The 18,514-nt window shown below is 44.0% G+C and overlaps 2 protein-coding genes across 5 annotated transcripts in view; one reads left to right on the forward strand and one right to left on the reverse strand.

Moving 5' to 3' along the window:
* Window positions 1-17,161, reverse strand: part of ITGB3BP (integrin subunit beta 3 binding protein) — a 72,656-nt gene extending 55,495 nt beyond the window's left edge. For both annotated transcript variants that reach the window (XM_089653386.1, XM_089653387.1), the window contains exon 1: window positions 17,095-17,161. In XM_089653386.1, the coding sequence (XP_089509512.1) occupies window positions 17,095-17,099 (5 nt within the window). In that variant the 5' untranslated portion in view covers window positions 17,100-17,161. The remainder of the gene's footprint in view (window positions 1-17,094) is intronic.
* The window catches only part of EFCAB7 (EF-hand calcium binding domain 7), a 125,375-nt gene continuing 114,184 nt past the window's right edge, over window positions 7,324-18,514 (forward strand). Inside the window, exon 1 of one of the 3 annotated variants that reach the window (XM_089653383.1) lies at window positions 7,324-7,439. The gene's annotated coding sequence lies outside the window, so the exon portion shown is untranslated. Of the gene's footprint in view, window positions 7,440-17,381; window positions 17,468-18,514 lie in introns of those variants that run through there. The other 2 variants (XM_089653382.1, XM_089653385.1) reach the window with 2 other exon arrangements.

Consider the following 18,514-nt stretch of genomic DNA (forward strand, 5'->3'; position numbering starts at 1 on the left):
CTGCCGGGGCGGAGCCCTCCTGACTCCTGTCTGCCGGGGCGGAGCCCTCCTGACTCCTGTCTGCCGGGGCGGAGCCCTCCTGTCTGCCGGGGTGGAGCTCAGAATCATGGCCTGGCCTCCCCTAAAAGGCCTGCACACACCTGTGCAATCAGCACGCTGGCTGCTCCCAAAATATGAGCCCAGGATTGGAGATTTCATCCCTCCCAAATCTCCAGGCTACAGGTCCCAAAACAGGCTTTACAAACCAAAGAAGAAACTGATAAACCAGTTCCTCTGCATTATGAGATCTGCCTGGAGCCCCTCAACCTGTATGGTTGGGAATCCTGGGTCACCACTGTGATTTCCACCGTGGCAGGATACTGCACTGCCACAATATATATACACATACATACATATATACAGTGGGGCAAAAAAGTATTTAGTCAGCCACCAATTGTGCAAGTTCTCCCACTTAAAAAGATGAGAGAGGCCTGTAATTGGCATCATAGGTAGACCTCAACTATGAGAGACAAAATGAGAAAACAAATCCAGACAATCACATTGGCTGATTTGGAAAGAATTTATTTGCACATTATGGTGGAAAATAAGTATTTGGTCACCTACAAACAAGCAAGATTTCTGGCTCTCACAGACCTGTACCTTCTTCTTTAAGAGGCTCCTCTGTCCTGCACTCATTACCTGTATCAATGGCACCTGTTTGAACTTGTTATCAGTATAAAAGACACCTGTCCACAACCTCAAACAGTCACACTCCAAACTCCACTATGGTGAAGACCAAAGAGCTGTCGAAGGACACCAGAAACAAAATGGTAGACCTGCACCAGGCTGGGAAGACTGAATCTGCAATAGGCAAGCAGCTTGGTGTGAACAAATCAACTGTGGGAGCAATAATTAGAAAATGGAAGACATACAAGACCACTGATAATCTCCCTCGATCTGGGGTTCCATGCAAGATCTCAGCCCGTGGGGTCAAAATGATCACAAGAACGGTGAGCAAAAATCCCAGGACCACACGGGGGGACCTAGTAAATGACCTGCAGAGAGCTGGGACCAACGTAACAAAGGCTACCATCAGTAACACACTACGCCGCCAGGGACTCAGATCCTGCAGTGCCAGACGTGTCCTCCTGCTTAAGCCAGTACATGTCCGGGCCCGTCTGAAGTTTGCTAGAGAGCATTTGGATGATCCAGAAGAGGATTGGGAGAATGTCATATGGTAAGATGAAACCAAAATAGAACTGTTTGGTAGAAACACAACTCGTCGTGTTTGGAGAAGAGAGAAAACTGAGTTGCATCCAAAGAACACCATACCTACTGTGAAGCATGGGGGTGGCAACATCATGCTTTGGGGCTGTTTCTTGGCAAAGGGACCAGGACGACTGATCCATGTACAGGACAGAATGAATGGGGCCATGTATCGTGAGATTTTGAGTGCAAACCTCCTTCCATCAGCAAGGGCATTGAAGATGAAACGTGGCTGGGTCTTCCAACATGACAATGATCCCAAACATACGGCCCGGGCAAGGAAGGAGTGGCTTCGTAAGAAGCATTTCAAGGTCCTGGAGTGGCCTAGCCAGTCTCCAGATCTCAACCCCATTGAAAACCTTTGGAGGGAGTTGAAAGTCCGTGTTGCCCAGCGACAGCCCCAAAACATCACTGCTCTAGAGGAGATCTGCATGGAGGATGGGCCAACATACCAGTGACAGTGTGTGCCAACCTTGTGAAGACTTACAGGAAACGTTTGACCTCTGTCATTGCCAACAAAGGATATATAACAAAGTATTGAGATGAACTTTTCATATTGACCAAATACTTATTTTCCACCATTATTTGCAAATAAATTCTTTCCAACTCAGCCAATGTGATTGTCTGGATTTGTTTTCTCATTTTGTCTCTCATAGTTGAGGTCTACCTATGATGCCAATTACAGGCCTCTCTCATCTTTGTAAGTGGGAGAACTTGCACAATTGGTGGCTGACTAAATACTTTTTTGCCCCACTGTACACACACACACACACATACATATATATATATATATACACACACATACATACACACATTATATATAAATAAAATTGTTTTTTTAACCTCCTTGGCGGTATGATTATTTCCGTAGGCTGTAATTTTTAGGAATAACTCCCTGAAATCTGTCCGAACAAGAGTCTATTAAACATCCCGGGTATGATAAAACTTGAAACACGAAATCATAAATTATAATTTAATAAATAATAATATATTTAATTCAATTATATAATCAAACCAAAAACACTGAAATTTGAAATACAGAGGCAAATTCGCACATCGCTGAGCAAAGTCGCAAAATAGTTTTCAGTGTCTGATGACGAATTTCCCCCACGAATCATTATCACTCAATTCTGCAAGTGGTTCTGATTTACTATCGCTGTTCTCTAGCCGGTCTAAAACCGCTTTTGACATAAAGGGACGCTTTTTGGACGCCATGGACTTTTCTAAGTTTCCAGACAGAAAGAACAGTCAAAATGCAGGCAGGACAAAGCACTCGGGACAAAATGTATGTGAAATGCATTGAAACAGCAATGTTTTACTATATAATAATCATTTAAAAAAAAAAAAAAAGACATTTTTTAAAAATTTCAAATTTGCCGCCGGTTCCGGCGCCCGTGCATCCCGACGTCACAGGGACCGAAACACGGAAGCCGGATGCCGGCCGGAGGAGATGGCCGGGGACACTGCAGGGGACACATTGCGGGAGCGAAGGACAAGGTAAGTGTTGCCGGGACTCCCTGAGCAGCGCCGCAGGGTAAGCCTGAGTGTAGCTTGGGGTTACCGCTCTTGGTATTGAAAGTTTACCCCGAGCTACACTCGGGAATACCGCCAAGGAGGTTAAGAAACTGTCCATTTCGTTTTTTGGCCAAGTGCATCCTAAATTTTTAGTTTTGGTCCACACTTTTCATTTCAGTGCACCACTATTAATGGTATATTGGTACATAGGGGAGCTGGGATTTAGGAAAAAAAAAAAGATGAACTTAGCCTTTAAAGATATCCCAGAAAATGAACCTTAAGAAACCCTCTCTACAATTGCAGCCTCTGTATTTATCCTCTAAATGGTTCCCTTTAAAAAAAAAAAAAACGAATGTCGAAAATCAATAAAAAAATATTTATTTAATCTTTAAAGTAACATTAAAGGTTCCCTTTTTTAAAAAAACAAACAGGTCATACTTACCTGCTCCGTGTAATGGTTTTGCACAGAGCAGACCTGATCCTTCTCTTCTGGGGTCCAAGCAGGCGCTCCTTCTCTTCGGTGAGTGCCCCCATAGGAAGCACTCATGCGGGCTCGCTCCCAAGCCACCTTGTATGTGTCCATTGACTTGGCCCTTCTCACAAAATTTGATTGATAGCAGTGGGATGGCGGCTATACATCTTTTTACTTGTAAGCGCTTTTTACATTCATTAACTTCAATTGTTTGGTTTGCTACAGGATGATTGCCTATTACGCTTTGATTTACATACCGGCATAGAGGAATTGTCAGGAGCAATGATGGTTTGAATTGTCGCAAAGAGTTTATCTATTCAAGGCTTTATTCATATGCAGTTCTGCATGAGCCGTGCGGTGGTGGGTCTCCTTATTGTTCCACATAGACTGGTGGTCACTGGCTCGGGTTTAGGGTGCATGGAGTGGCACTATATGATGTCCATTTGTTTAACCACTTCAAGTCCGGACATTTTCACCCCCTTCCTGTCCAGGCCATATTTCAGCTTTCAGCGCTGACAATTGCACGGTCATGCAACACTGTACCCATATTAATTTTTTATCATTTGTTTTGAGACAGATGAAAATTTATTTTGGTGGTATTTATTCACCACTGGGATTTTTATTTTTTTTGCTATATAAATGAAAAAGTCAAAACATTTTGAAAAAAATTTATTTCTTATAACATTTAGCAAATAAATAATCTTTCTTCATTAATCTTGGCCAAAATTTATTCAGTTATCTTTTTAGTAAAAAAAATAATTAAAAAAAAAAATAATTATATATATATATATATATAATAATAACCCAAATTAGTTTATAACCAAAAAATATAATTTTTCTAAATTTTTATTTTAATTTTTTTATTATTATTTATGTTTTATTTTTAACATTCTGTCACCCTAGCAGTACAGTGTCACCATAGTGACACTGTACTACTTGTGAAGGGTGATGAAGATTTTTTTTTTTTTTATAACACATTGCTTTTACACCCATAAAGGCTGTAAAAGCAATCATTTCTCCTTCTCTCTGGCTGCATTCTTGCAGCCATTGAGAAATACTGTGAGAGCTGTGATTGGTCACAGCTTGTCACATGGTACAAGGATGTTGTGAATAGCATTGGGCCATGTGACCTCTGATCATTCACAGATTTCACTATTATTATTATACAGGATTTATATGGCGCCAACAGTTTGCTCAGCGCTTTACAATATAACGGGAGACAATACAGCAACAATACAGTTCAATCCAAGAGGGTTAGGAGGGCCCTGATCCTTGGAGCTTACAATATAGGAACTAGTAGTAAGCAATGATGTCAGAAGTGACATCTTCCTTACTACTCTTCATGTGATCACTGATTGGCCAATCAGTGATCACATGATCTGGACCTCACACAGAGGTCCCGTTCAGCGATTGTTGTCCTCCGGACACAGCGGGCACTGGATCGTGGTGCTGCACGCTCCCAGGGAGCGCGCACAGGCTGTAAATGCAAACGGCCACCCACTCCTGCACTGCTCCCGTCCAGCCGATTATGTCCATGGACCGGACAGGAAGTGGTTACATTACTACACTATATGAATCTCGTTTTTCGGAGGGTCATTTCTCATATACGAGGAGGAACGTTGAAGGAGAAATTCATAGGATTGATCTCCCTTTACAAATCAAACTATTTTTGATTAGAGGGTAAGAGTAAGGATATAACATGGTGGCACTAGGTGACGTTTTTGAGGATGTCATCAATAAGGGGAGGCACAGTGGCTTAGTGGTTAGCACGTCCGCCTTGCAGTAAATGGATCATGGGTTCAATTCCCGATCATAGCGCCTCCTGCATGGAGTTTGCATGTTCTCCCTGTGCTTGCGTGGGTTTCCTCCCACACTCCAAAGACATGCTGGTAGGTGAATTGGCTCCTGTCTAAATTGTCCCTAGTATGTGTATGTATGAATGTGAGTTAGGGACCTTAGATTGTACGCCCCTTGAGGGTTAGGGACTGATGTGAATGTACAATAGATATGTAAGGTGCTGCGTAAATTGACGGCGCTATACAAGTACCTGAAATAAATAAATGTGAAGATATAGGAATTGAGCACTTAGAGATCCAAGAAATAAGAACTCACCTACGGACATCATAAGCCTGAGGACTTATAATTACATTTGAATGCTGAGCAATGGTTCATTTCTGGGCTTCCTGCGGAGGAAGTGATTTCTTGGCGACCAGGGGTTGTGTACCACGTGGGTGAATTTATAGGTAACACATATTGCATTTTGTGGTAAAACAATATTTGGTGTTTATTTTGGTATTGGAGTTTAGATAGGTATAAAATCAGCCCCTAGGCATGCAGACTGCTTCTACAAACATTGGTGAAAGAATGGGTCGCTCTCAGGAGCTCAGTGACTCCAAGCGTGGTCCCGTGATAGGTGGTCACCTGTGCAATAAGTCCATCCGTGACATTTCCTGGCTGCTAAATATTCCACGCTCAACTGTTAGTGGGATTATAACAAAGTGGAAGCAACTGGGAACAACAGCAACTCAGCCACCAAGTGGTAGGCCACGTCACGACAGCGGGGTCAGCGCATGCTGAAGCGCACAGAAGTTGCCGACTGTCTGCATCCAAGCCTTACATCACCAAATGCAATGCAAAGCATCTGATGCCGAGGTGTAAAGCACGCCGCCACTGGCAGTGGAGACGTGTTCTCTGGAGTGACCAATCACGCTTCTCTGTCTGGCAATCCGATGGACGTGTCTGAGTTTGGTGGTTGCCAGGAGAATGGTACTTGACTGACTGCATTGTGCCAAGTGTAAAGTTTGGTGGAGGGGGGATTATGGTGTGGGGTTGTTTTTCAGGGGTTGGGCTTGGCCCCCTAGTTCCAGTGAAGGGAACTCTTAAGGTATCAGCATACCAAGACATTTTGGACAATTTCATGCTCCCAACTTTGTGGGAAGAGTTTGGGGATGGCCCCTTCCTGTTCCAACATGACTGCACACCAGTGCACAAAGCAAGGTCCATGAAGACATGGAGGAGCCAGTTTGGGGTGGAGGAACCTGACTGGCCTGCACAGAGTCCTGACCTCAACCCCATAGAACACCTCTGGGATGAATTAGAGTGGAGACTGTGAGCCAGGCCTCCTCCCCCGACATCAGTGCCTGACCTGACAAATGTGCTTCTGGAAGAATGGTCCAACCTTCCCATAGACATCCTCCTAAACCTTGTGGACAGCCTTCCCAGAAGAGATGAAGCTGTTATAGCTGCAAAGGGCGGGGCCAACTCAGTATTGAACCCTACGGACTAAGACTGGGGGGCCATTAAAGTACATGTGCTTGTAATGGCCAGCGACCCAATACATTTGGCAATATACTGTATGTAATTTCCTGCTTGTTTGATTGGCTCACTGATTTTCCCAGATGTCTGCGCTAAGATACAAGTCAGCTTTAGGCATCCCCTGCAACAAAAATTTCATTTTTGGTGAGATACTCCCAAAGGGAAAACGCATCTAAAAGAATGCAGACCCTGCCACTTTCCTTAGAACCCTGCAGATGCAGCAGCTGATTGATAATTATAAAATCACTCCCATACAAAGTCACTCTGCACATGGACACAGACAAGCAAACAACTATTTCTTCAGAATAACAAAAGGTAGGAATCTGCAACAAAGTGTGTGAACATTCTTGCAATGTACATAGAATCTCAGGGCTTAAAATGTCAAGTCCTGAGCTACTAGCCAGGCCTTACAGTTACTCCCACCATCAAACACACACAAACAGACACCTGTACACACATACACACACGCACAGAGACACATGTACACACACACACACACACACATACAGACACTTATACACACACAGGCACATGTACATACACAGAAATACACATGCACAGACACATGTACATACATACACGTACAATTGTACATGCATACACAAACACGTACACACACACACACAAACATGTACAGGTACACCCCCCCCCTCCCCATAAAAAGTTGCAGTACTTCGTTGTTCACTCAGAGATCCAGGTACTGCACTCTAGGGGGAGGCAGAGAGCACAGCACACACTCCTTGCTTTGCTTTCACTGCGCTCAGCTATTGAGCAGTCTGACGGCTCCCAGTGCCAATGACAGATGCGGCCTGAGCTCCGAGCCTGCTCAGCAAGACAGCCCTGGGGGACACACTCGCCCCCACTATAATTTCCACTCGCCATTGGCAAGCAGGTAAGTGGAAATTTCAAGCCCTGACATAGATCACCCAGAAGAGTTTTCTCTCAACAAAAAGTGGAGTTACTCTTTAATGCTGGTGACAGACTGCATCATAGCTGTAATTTATTATGGCCAGAGTTCCCCTTTAAAATGCCTTGAAGCAGAGTAATTGGTCGGCATTGGAAACAGATGTATAGAGCGGCAGCGGCAGTCACTGACCCTTAAGAAACTCCGCTCTGCCATCCACTGCAAGAGACATGCCAAGCGCTCGGCCGCTCTTGCCAAAATCTGTTCCTGAGCTGGATGCCCAGCTGTTAATACCCGAGCTAGAAACGGAGCGAGAGGAATATTTATAATGCCTTCAATCTCACAGCTGTCACCCAAAGAGCAGACATTAGCATTTTATTACATGACAACGAAATACCTACAGCAAGAATGATCTCCAGCACCACAAAGCATTTCAGCACCAAAAGGAAATCATATAGGCAGCACATTCTCACGCTGGACGAACCGGGATTATTTTAAAGTAAATATGTGCGGTTCATTTTGTTTCGAATCGATAATTCGGACGAAATTTTAGTTATTCAGAGGTATCCGAATTTCTGAATTACAACCGTAATGAAGTTAAACGAATCTGAAATAATAAAACAAAATTACACCTGCAATTTGAATCAAAATTGAATTCGAAAACAAGAATAGAATCAAACAGAATAGAAAATAAAAGAATACAATAAAGTTACATAGTCTGGCTGAAAAAAGACAAAAGTCCATCCAGTTCAACCATAGAAAAAAAGCTATAATCCTATACTCACAGCTGATCCAGAGGAAGGCAAAATAAACCTTTCTATATTTGGAGATTAAATTTATTTTCCTCCGGACATAAAGAGTGCCCCCTTGTCCTCTGTGATGACCTCAGGGGGAATAACTACACCGAGTTCCCTATGGATGAATGGATTTATACATGGAGATCATATCCCCCCTTATGTATTATACATGGTGATCATACCCCCCCTTATGTATTATACATGGAGATCATACCCCCCCTTATGTATTATACATGGTGATCATACCCCCCCCCTTATGTATTATACACGGAGATCATATCCCCCTTATGTATTATACACGGTGATCATATCCCCCCTTATGTATTATACATGGAGATCATATCCCCCCTTATGTACTATACATGGAGATCATATCCCCCCTTATGTATTATACATGGTGATCATATCCCCCCTTATGTATTATACATGGAGATCATATCCCCCCTTATGTATTATACATGGAGATCATATCCCCCCTTATGTATTATACATGGAGATCATATCCCCCCTTATGTACTATACATGGTGATCATATCCCCCTTATGTATTATACATGGAGATCATATCCCCCCTTATGTATTATACATAAGGGGGGGATATGTATTATACAATACATAAAGGGGGGATATGATCTCCATGTATAATACGTAAGGAGGGATATGATCTCCATGTATAATACATAAGGGGGGGGTATGATCTCCATGTATAGTACATAAGGGGGGATATGATCTCCATGTATAATACATAAGGGGGGATATGATCTCCATGTATAATACATAAGGGGGGATATGATCTCCATGTATAATACATAAGGGGGGATATGATCTCCATGTATAGTACATAAGGGGGGATATGATCTCCATGTATAATACATAAGGGGGGATATGATCACCGTGTATAATACATAAGGGGGATATGATCTCCGTGTATAATACATAAGGGGGGATATGATCTCCGTGTATAATACATAAGAGGGATATGATCTCCATGTATAATACATAAGAGGGATATGATCTCCATGTATAATACATAAGGGGGGATATGATCTCCATGTATAATACATAAGGGGGGATATATGATCTCCATGTATAATACATAAGGGGGATATGATCTCCATGTATAATACATAAGGGGGGGATATGATCTCCATGTATAATACATAAGGGGGGATATGATCTCCATGTATAATACATAAGGGGGGATATGATCTCCATGTATAAATCCATTCATATAGTTTAATAAAAAGACCTCATAGATGAGTTCTTGCTGGAAAAAAATATTTTACGCAATAGACAGCATGGATTCATGAAAGACAGAAGTTGTCAAACAAATCTGATTTTTTTTTTATGAGGAGGCGAGCAAAACCTTGGACAGGGAGCTGGCGGTGGACGTGGTATACTTGGAAAGAGGGCTGGCGGTGGACGTGGTATACTTGGACAGAGGGGTGGCAGTGGACGTGGTATACTTGGACAGAGGGGTGGCGGTGGACGTGGTATACTTGGACAGAGGGGTGGCTGTGGACGTGGTATACTTGGACAGAGGGGTGGCAGTGGGCGTGGTATACTTGGATTTTGCAAAAGCATTTGACACAGTTCCCCACACACGGCTAACGTGTAAGGTAAAGTCTACAGGCTTGGAAAAATCCATATTTTTGAATAAAAGATGGTATTCAGAGAGTAGTGGTTAGTGATTCATACACTGAATGGTCTAGGGGTGTCAGTGGTGTACCCCAAGGTTCAGTGTTATTAGTGGTGTACCCCAAGGTTCAGTGTTGGGACCTTTACTTTTTAATATATTTATCAACAATCGGGTCTGAGATTATAAATCCCATTTCAGTCTTTGCAGATGACACCAAGCTGTGCCGTGGAATAACGTCCTTACAGGATGTCTCCAACTTACAAGCCGACCTCAATGCTCTGTGTAATTGGGCAACTATGTGGCAAATGAGGTTTAATGTTGATAAATGTAAGGTTCTGCACTTGGGGGCTAACAATTATACATATACATGGAGATCATATCCCCCCTTATGTATTATACATGGTGATCCTATCCCCCCTTATGTATTATACATGGAGATCATATCCCCCCTTATGTATTATACATGGAGATCATATCCCCCCTTATGTATTATACATGGAGATCATATCCCCCCTTATGTATTATACATGGTGATCATATCTCCCCTTATGTATTATACATGGAGATCATATCCCCCCTTATGTATTATACATGGAGATCATATCCCCCTTATGTATTATACATGGAGATCATATCCCCCCTTATGTATTATACATGGAGATCATATCCCCCCTTATGTATTATACATGGAGATCATATCCCCCTTATGTATTATACATGGAGATCATATCCCCCTTATGTATTATACATGGAGATCATATCCCCCCCTTATGTATTATACATGGAGATCATATCCCCCCTTATGTATTATACATGGTGATCATATCCCCCTTATGTATTATACATGGTGATCATATCCCCCCTTATGCATTATACATGGAGATCATATCCCCCCTTATGTATTATACATGGAGATCATATCCCCCTTATGTATTATGTATTATACCACGTCCACCGCCAGCCCTCTGTCCAAGTATACCACGTCCACGGCCAGCCCTCTGTCCAAGTATACCACGTCCACGGCCAGCCCTCTGTCCAAGTATACCACATCCACCGCCAGCCCTCTGTCCAAGTATACCAAGTCCACCGCCACCCCTCTGTCCAATTATATCACGTCCACCGCCACCCCTCTGTCCAATTATACCACGTCCACCACCAGCCCTCTGTCCAAGGTTTTGCTCACCTCTTCATAAAAAAAAAAAAATCAGATTTGTTTGATAACTTCTGTCTTTCATGAATCCATGCTGTCTGTTGCGTAAAATATTTATTTCCAGCAAGAACTCATCTATGAGGTCTTTAATTAAACTCTCCAGTATCTTCCCAACTATAGAAGTAAAACTAACAGGTCTGTAATTACTTGGTAAAGATTTTGACCCCTTTTTAAATATTGGCACCACATTGGCCTTACACCAATCCAGTGGTACTATGCCAGTCATTAAAGAGTCCCTAAAAATTAAAAACTATGGCTTTGAAATGACAGAGCTCAATTCTTTAAGGCCCCGTGGGTGTATGCCACCCGGTCCAGGTGCTTTATTCACCTTTATTATGTCTAAATATTTTTGGATCATATCAATTGTGAGCCAATGTGGATCATCTGGGGGGTGTCGGTACCACGCCCATTATGGACAAGAGCCCCCCCATGCTCCTTTGCATACACAGAGCTGCAGAAGGGATTTCATACATTTGCCTTCTTTGTCCCCAGTCACCCCCTCTAGATGATCCTGTAAAGGGCCTACATGCTCGGACCGGACCTTTCTACTATGAATATATTTGAAGAATTTTTTGGGGTTGGCCCTGCTGTCTCTTGCAATCTGTCGCTCGGTTTCAATTTTTGCAGCCTTTATTTCCTTTTTGCATATTCTGTTATATTCTTTGAAATGTTTTTTGAAACGTTCCTTCATTTTTATATTTAATAAAAGCTCTTTACCTATAAATTACAGCTTCTTTTAACTTTGGCCATAAGCCACATAGGTTTGATTTTTAGACTTATAAACTTGTTGCCCATGGGAATATATTTTGCAGTGTGTTCACATACAGTCTTTTTGAAGAACTCCCATTTCTGTGTTGTGTTCATCGCTGCCAATATTCCCTCCCAGTCTAAGTCTTGGAGAGCAGCTCTCAGCCTTGACAAATTAGCTCTTTTAAAGTTAAGCATTTTTATTTTTTCTGTATGTGCTTGCTGTTTACAGCTAACAATAAATGAAATCATGTTATGGTCACTGCTACCCAGATGTTCTTTTAGATGGACATTCGTAATAAGCTCTGCATGGTTTGAGATTACCAGGTCAATCAGAGCATCATTCCTAGGTGGGACCTCTATGAACTGTACATAAAATTGTCATGTAGTGGGTTTATATATTTATGTCCTTTAACTGTTCCTGCAGTACCAATAGAAAAGAATAGAATAAAAACAAGAATGAACAGAATAAATTTGATTTCCAATAGATTAGATCAGAATAGAATAGAAAAGAATAGAGAATAAAAGAACAGAAAAAATATTTTTTTGAAATTTGAATTGAACACATTTGAATTCGAATAGAAAAATAGAAAAGAACGGAAAAGAAATTCGAACTGAATAGATTCAAACTTGAATAGAATACATTAGAAAAAAAAATACAAAATAGAAAAGAATAGAATAAAAAAAAAGTAAAAACTAGAAAACAAAAGAACAGAATGAAAAGAACAGAGCATAAAAAATGTAATAGAGTAGAAAAGAAAAAGAAAGAATATAACAGTCTTGCTAAATTCGAATAGAATAAATTTGAATGCCGATTAGAATTTTCTGAATTCAGTCTAATTGAATTCAATTTGACTGAATTCTGAAATTTCAAATAAATGAAACAAATTCTGAAAACAAATTTAACTAAAGTAATATTTTTAAATAATGAATCGACACAAAATGAAACAAATTGTTATATTCTGCACGTTTTTTTTTTTTTATAAGGAGGTTTAACACTATAAAGCTCAGCTCTAGATTATTCAGAAAAAAAAAAAAAATCAAGAGCAGAGTTGTATAAATCTTGAAATATAACCTATTGAGTGTGATCTGCAATGTAACATTTCAAAGAAAGCAGAATTATAAATACTAACAGCCCAGTTCATTAAAGCAGAACTTTACTCTCTCAAATTAACTGAAATTTGGGCGGGGGGGGGGGGGGTTGGCGCAGCCCTCCCCAACACCCCCCTAGATCTGACTCTACAGCATTTACTTACCCTGGCGCCCCTGCATTTGTTGCTATTGGGAACATGGCAGCCTCTGCATCCCATCCAGCCGTGCATTTACATTGTCAATGTAGGCTGCTATGTTTGCATGGCATCTCCAGCGTCCCTCTAGATGGGTCCCAGGGCTGCATGCTGAACTCTCTGGGGCTGCAGGTTGGACACCACTTTTTTTTTTATTCCCGAAAAAAGAAAATACTGCAAGTGAACAAAAAACGTGCAAGTGCAAAACCCCAACACAAAAAAGTGTACTTAGGGGTGTGCTTTAGTCCACCTCCCAAAGGGGTAGGATCTCTACCCTAATTCCCCGAGCGTGAGGCTCCTTGCAGGGACCGAGGTTTCCACATGGTCTGCCTAGCCAAAAGGCCTGGTGGACCCCTCTCCTTGTGGCTAGCCGAAGCCAACCACCAAGTACTAGGTCAGGGGGCTCTCCCGAAGAGAGACCCCCCCTCCCCCCCCCCAGGAACAGGGTAGGAAGGAACCAAAAGGCCACACATCTTCCCCCTAGACTTCAGGGCAGGCCCGAGGACCCACAGCTTGCCATGCATGAAAAAAACCCCACACACATACAGGTGAAATTCAAAAAATTAGAATATGGTGCAAAATTTCATTTATTTCAGTAATGCAACTTAAAAGGTGAAACTAATACATGAGATAGACTCATTACATGCAAAGCAAGATCGTTCAAGCCGTGATTTGTCATCATTGTGATGATTATGGCTTACAGCTCATGAAAACCCCAAATCCACAATCTCAGAAAAATAGAATATTGTGAAAAGGTGGAATATTCTCGGCTCACAGTGTCCCACTCTAATCAGATCATTAAGCCATAACACCTGCAAAGGGTTCCTGAGCCTTTAAATGGTCTCTCAGTCTGGTTCAGTAGGAATCACAATCATGGGAAAGACTGCTGACCTGACACCATCATTGACACCCTCCATAAGGAGGGAAAGCCTCAAAAGGGAATTGCAAAAGAAGTTGGATGTTCCCAAAGTGCTGTATCAAAGCACATTAATAGAAAGTTATGTGGAAGGGAAAAGTGTGGAAGAAAAGGGTGCACAAGCAGCAGGGATGACTGTAGCCTGGAGAGCATTGTCAGGAAAAGGACATTCAAAAGTGTTGGGGACTTTCACAAGGAGTGGACTGAGGCTGGAGTCAGTGCATCAAGAGCCACCACACACAGACGGATCCTGGACATGGGCTTCAAATGTCATATTCCTCTTGTCGAGCCGCTCCTGAACAACAAACCACGTCAGAAGCGTCTTACCTGGGCTAAAGAAAAACAGACCTGGTCTGTTGCTCAGTGGTCGAAAGTCCTCTTTTCTGATGAGAGCAACTTTTGCATCTCATTTGGAAACCAAGGACCCCGAGTATGGAGGAAGAATGGAGAGGCCCAAGGACCCCGAGTATGGAGGAAGAATGGAGAGGCCCAAGGACCCAGAGTATGGAGGAAGAATGGGGAGGCCCAAGGACCCAGAGTATGCAGGAAGAATGGAGAGGCCCAAGGACCCCGAGTATGGAGGAAGAATGGAGAGGCCCAAGGACCCCGAGTATGGAGGAAGAATGGAGAGGCCCAAGGACCCCGAGTATGGAGGAAGAATGGAGAGGCCCAAGGACCCAGAGTATGGAGGAAGAATGGAGAGGCCCAAGGACCCCGAGTATGGAGGAAGAATGGAGAGGCCCAAGGACCCCGAGTATGGAGGAAGAATGGAGAGGCCCAAGGACCCCAAGTATGGAGGAAGAATGGAGAGGCCCAAGGACCCCGAGTATGGAGGAAGAATGGAGAGGCCCAAGGACCCCGAGTATGGAGGAAGAATGGAGAGGCCCAAGGACCCAGAGTATGGAGGAAGAATGGAGAGGCACACACTGCAAGATGCTTGAAGTCCAGTGTGAAGTTTCCACAGTCTGTGTTGATTTGGGGAGCCATGTCATCTGCTGGTGTTGGTCCACTGTGCTTCATTAAGTCCAGGGTCAACGCAGCCGTCTACCAGGAGATTTTGGAGCACTTCATGCTTCCTTCCGCAGACGAGCTTTATGGGGATGCTGACTTCATTTTCCAGCAGGACTTGGCACCCGCCCACACTGCCAAAAGCACCAAAACCTGGTTCATTGACCGTGGGATTACTGTGCTTGATTGGCCAGCAAACTCGCCTGACCTGAACCCCATAGAGAATCTATGGGGCATTGCCAAGAGAAAGAGGAGAGACATGAGACTGAACAATGCAGAAGAGCTGAAGGCCGCTATTGAAGCATCCTGGTCTTCCATAACACCTCAGCAGTGCCACAGGCTGATAGCTTCCATGCCACGCCGCATTGAGGCACTAGTCAATGGACTCTCTGCCTCCCCGGTAGATACCTTTGAATCAGGAGGCACTTGGGCCCCTCCGGTTTTCCTGGGGGAATTACTCCCAGGCCTCAACTGCCTGTGGGCACCACGGTTTCTGTTCTAGTGGTAATAGCCTTCACAGCCCCCATTATACCAGCAGGAGTACTATGCAGCCAACTATCCTTGCCAAGAGATAAGAATGATGGTGGAGCACCCCTATTGGACACTGATAAGAAGAGATACTACACTTGATCTTGGCCAAGAAGCAGCACCAGTTGTTACCTGTTCAGCTGCTATGCCTTCTGCTGAGTCTCACCTAAAGCACTACAATGAGTAAAGCCCACGCTCCCTGCTGACTGGCAAGCTCTGGCTCAGTGTGTGTGTGGGGGGGGGGGGGGGTATGCCGGACCTCTGCAGAGAAATACTCTTTGTGTGGAAGCAGTGGTCTCTCTGCAGAGGTTCTATACGCCTCCTGCTGAGTCACAGCTATAGCCCTACAATGAGTAAAGCCCATGCTCCCTGCTGATTGGAGAGCTCTGGCTCAGTCTTGGAGGGATGGGAGGTATGTCAGACAGACCTCTGCAGAGAAATGCATTCTCAATGCGGAAGCAGTGGTCTCCCGGCAGAGGTTCTATACGCCTCCTGCTGGGTCACACATTATAGAACTACAATGAGTAAAGCCCAACGAGTAAAGCCCTGGGATGTCAGACCTCTGCAGAGAAATGCTCTTTTTGCGGAAGCAGCGGTCTCTCTGCAGAGGTCATATACACCCTGGTTCAGTGAAGGGGGGGGGGGGGTATGCCAGACCCCTGCAGAGAAATACATTCTCAGTGTGGAAACAACAGTCTCTCTACAGAGGTCATATACACTCTGGCTCAGTGAAGGGGGGCACGCCAGACCTCTGCAGAGGAAAGCTCTTTGTGTGGAAGCAGCGGTCTCTCTGCAGAGGCCATATATACCCTGGCTCAGGGAAGGGTGGTTTGCCAGACCTCTGCAGAGAAATGCATTCTCAGTGTGGAAGCAGCGGTCTCTCTGCAGAGGCCACATATACCCTGGCTCAGGGAAGGGTGGTTTGCCAGACCTCTGCAGAGAAATGCATTCTCAGTGTGGAAGCAGCGGTCTCTCTGCAGAGATTCTATATGCCTCCTGCTGACTTACACCCTTGGGACTACAATGCACACAGCTCATGCTCCCTGCTGATTGGACAGCTGCGGCTCAGCGGGGGATGTGTCAGACCTCTGCAGAGAGACCACTGCTTCCTTACAAAGAGCATTTCTCTGCAAAGGTCTGACATCCCCCCACACTGAGCCAGGGTGTATGTGACTTCTGCAGTGAGACCACTGAGGGCGCAAGGGTCTCGCTCTGCTACCAAAGCACCAAACATCCCAGATTTTGTAAAGGAACGCCTTAGTAGAGTGTTAGAGTTCCATTCAAAGTGAAGGGCAGCACTATGCGTATAATGTGCGCTGCATGTAAATGGGTCCAGGGAAAATCTTCCCCATGGGGCAATAACAACCTCCAAGTCTCTATCCCTCCTCCAGCCATAATACACAGGAGGTTCTATGGCCACAGCAGTGGAAGGAGTTCCAGGAGCCCGGGGTGGGGAAGGGAGAGGGCAGACACAGATCGGAGGGAAAGTGAAGATGTGAGGCTTCACACTCACGGCATGTCGCGAATTCCCCCAGATAGCTGATGTCAATCTTAGCTGGGCGCCCCGTGCACCGCTATATCTCTACCCCCGGGAACATCCTCCCTCAAACTTCCGTTCCGCCCTCTCCTCCCTTCCCGCTGTCCGCCAGGCAGTGACATTCCTTCAAGCTCTTAAAACCGCAGTAGCTTATATACTAAAAGTTCAAATCTTCTCCGCCGCTTCACCTCCCCGTGAGAGCAGCTAATAAAGCGTGGCAGGGATTTAGTGAGTTGCCCCGCCTTAAGCGGCCATCTTTGTTTTGGGAAATCAAAGTCACTTCCGGCCCCGCGTTCCCCTGGTAACGGCACAGCCGCGCTGAACAGAGGCTCGGGGAGCACCCAGTGAGGTGAGAGTGGTCTGCTGGGGTGGGGAAGTATGATGTTCCTGTCCGCCTTGGGCCCTCAGGGGCCACACTGTGCTAGCAGGCTCCTCTGTGGAGTGTCTGGCTCTTAAAGAGGACCTGTCATGGGGGATTTCTGTACCCCATAGAATTGCTGCTTGTCTGTGGCTGGTGATGTGAAAGAGATTCCCATCAACTGGAGCTGATGGTGATACAGATTGTATATTTATAGAATTAAAGTGTATATACACCCCAAAATATACCTGCTCACCAGGCATGAGATTAAGTTTCTTTTTCCAGGGCTTTCCCTTTATTTTTCTGCCAGCAACACACTTCCTGTCCCGGGGTGACAACGCTGCTCCCTCACAGATACGGGGTGAGCGAGCGTTGTCACCCTGAGACAGGAAGTGTGTTCCATAACAGGACTACAGAACACATCCCCCCCCCCCTCATCTCCGTTACATCTCCACACAAGACACAGAGACAGCAGTGGAAGCCATTGGCTCCTGCTGATGTCAATCAAATCCTATGAGGTGGGGGGGGGGTGTGTGTGGCAGAAGCGCTCTGTGTGTGTCAGTAGATGCAGGCATTGCAGCTCGGGATTGAGCCCACACAAGTGCCCCGATAGGACTCTGCTTCCTTTGGGGAGCTTTGCTCCCATCACGCACGGCAGATACTGTATTCTATTTGAATTTCGGAAGATGGTTATATTCATTCTATTCTATTCTTTTATATTCAATTCTTTTATTTTCTATTCTATTTATCTGTTTGTTTTTTTCTCTTCTCTTTACTTATTTTCTATTCAAATTCAAATTTATTCTATGCAAAAGACAGTTCTAGTCTAATCTTTTCTATTCAAATTTATTCTATTTTGGAAGATGATTCTAATCTATTCTATTCAATTCTTTTATATTCTATTGTTTTTTTCTCTTCTATTCTCTTATTTTCTACTCTTTTCTATTCTATTCAAATTCAAATTTATTCTATGCGAAAGACAGTTCTATTATATTCTATTCTTTTCTTTTCTATTCAAATTTATTCTATTCGAATTTT

Source organism: Staurois parvus, unplaced genomic scaffold, assembly GCF_062004578.1.
Source record: "Staurois parvus isolate SC_StPar_1 unplaced genomic scaffold, SC_StPar_1.0 ptg000709l, whole genome shotgun sequence".
NCBI classification, from domain to species: Eukaryota; Metazoa; Chordata; class Amphibia; order Anura; family Ranidae; genus Staurois; species Staurois parvus.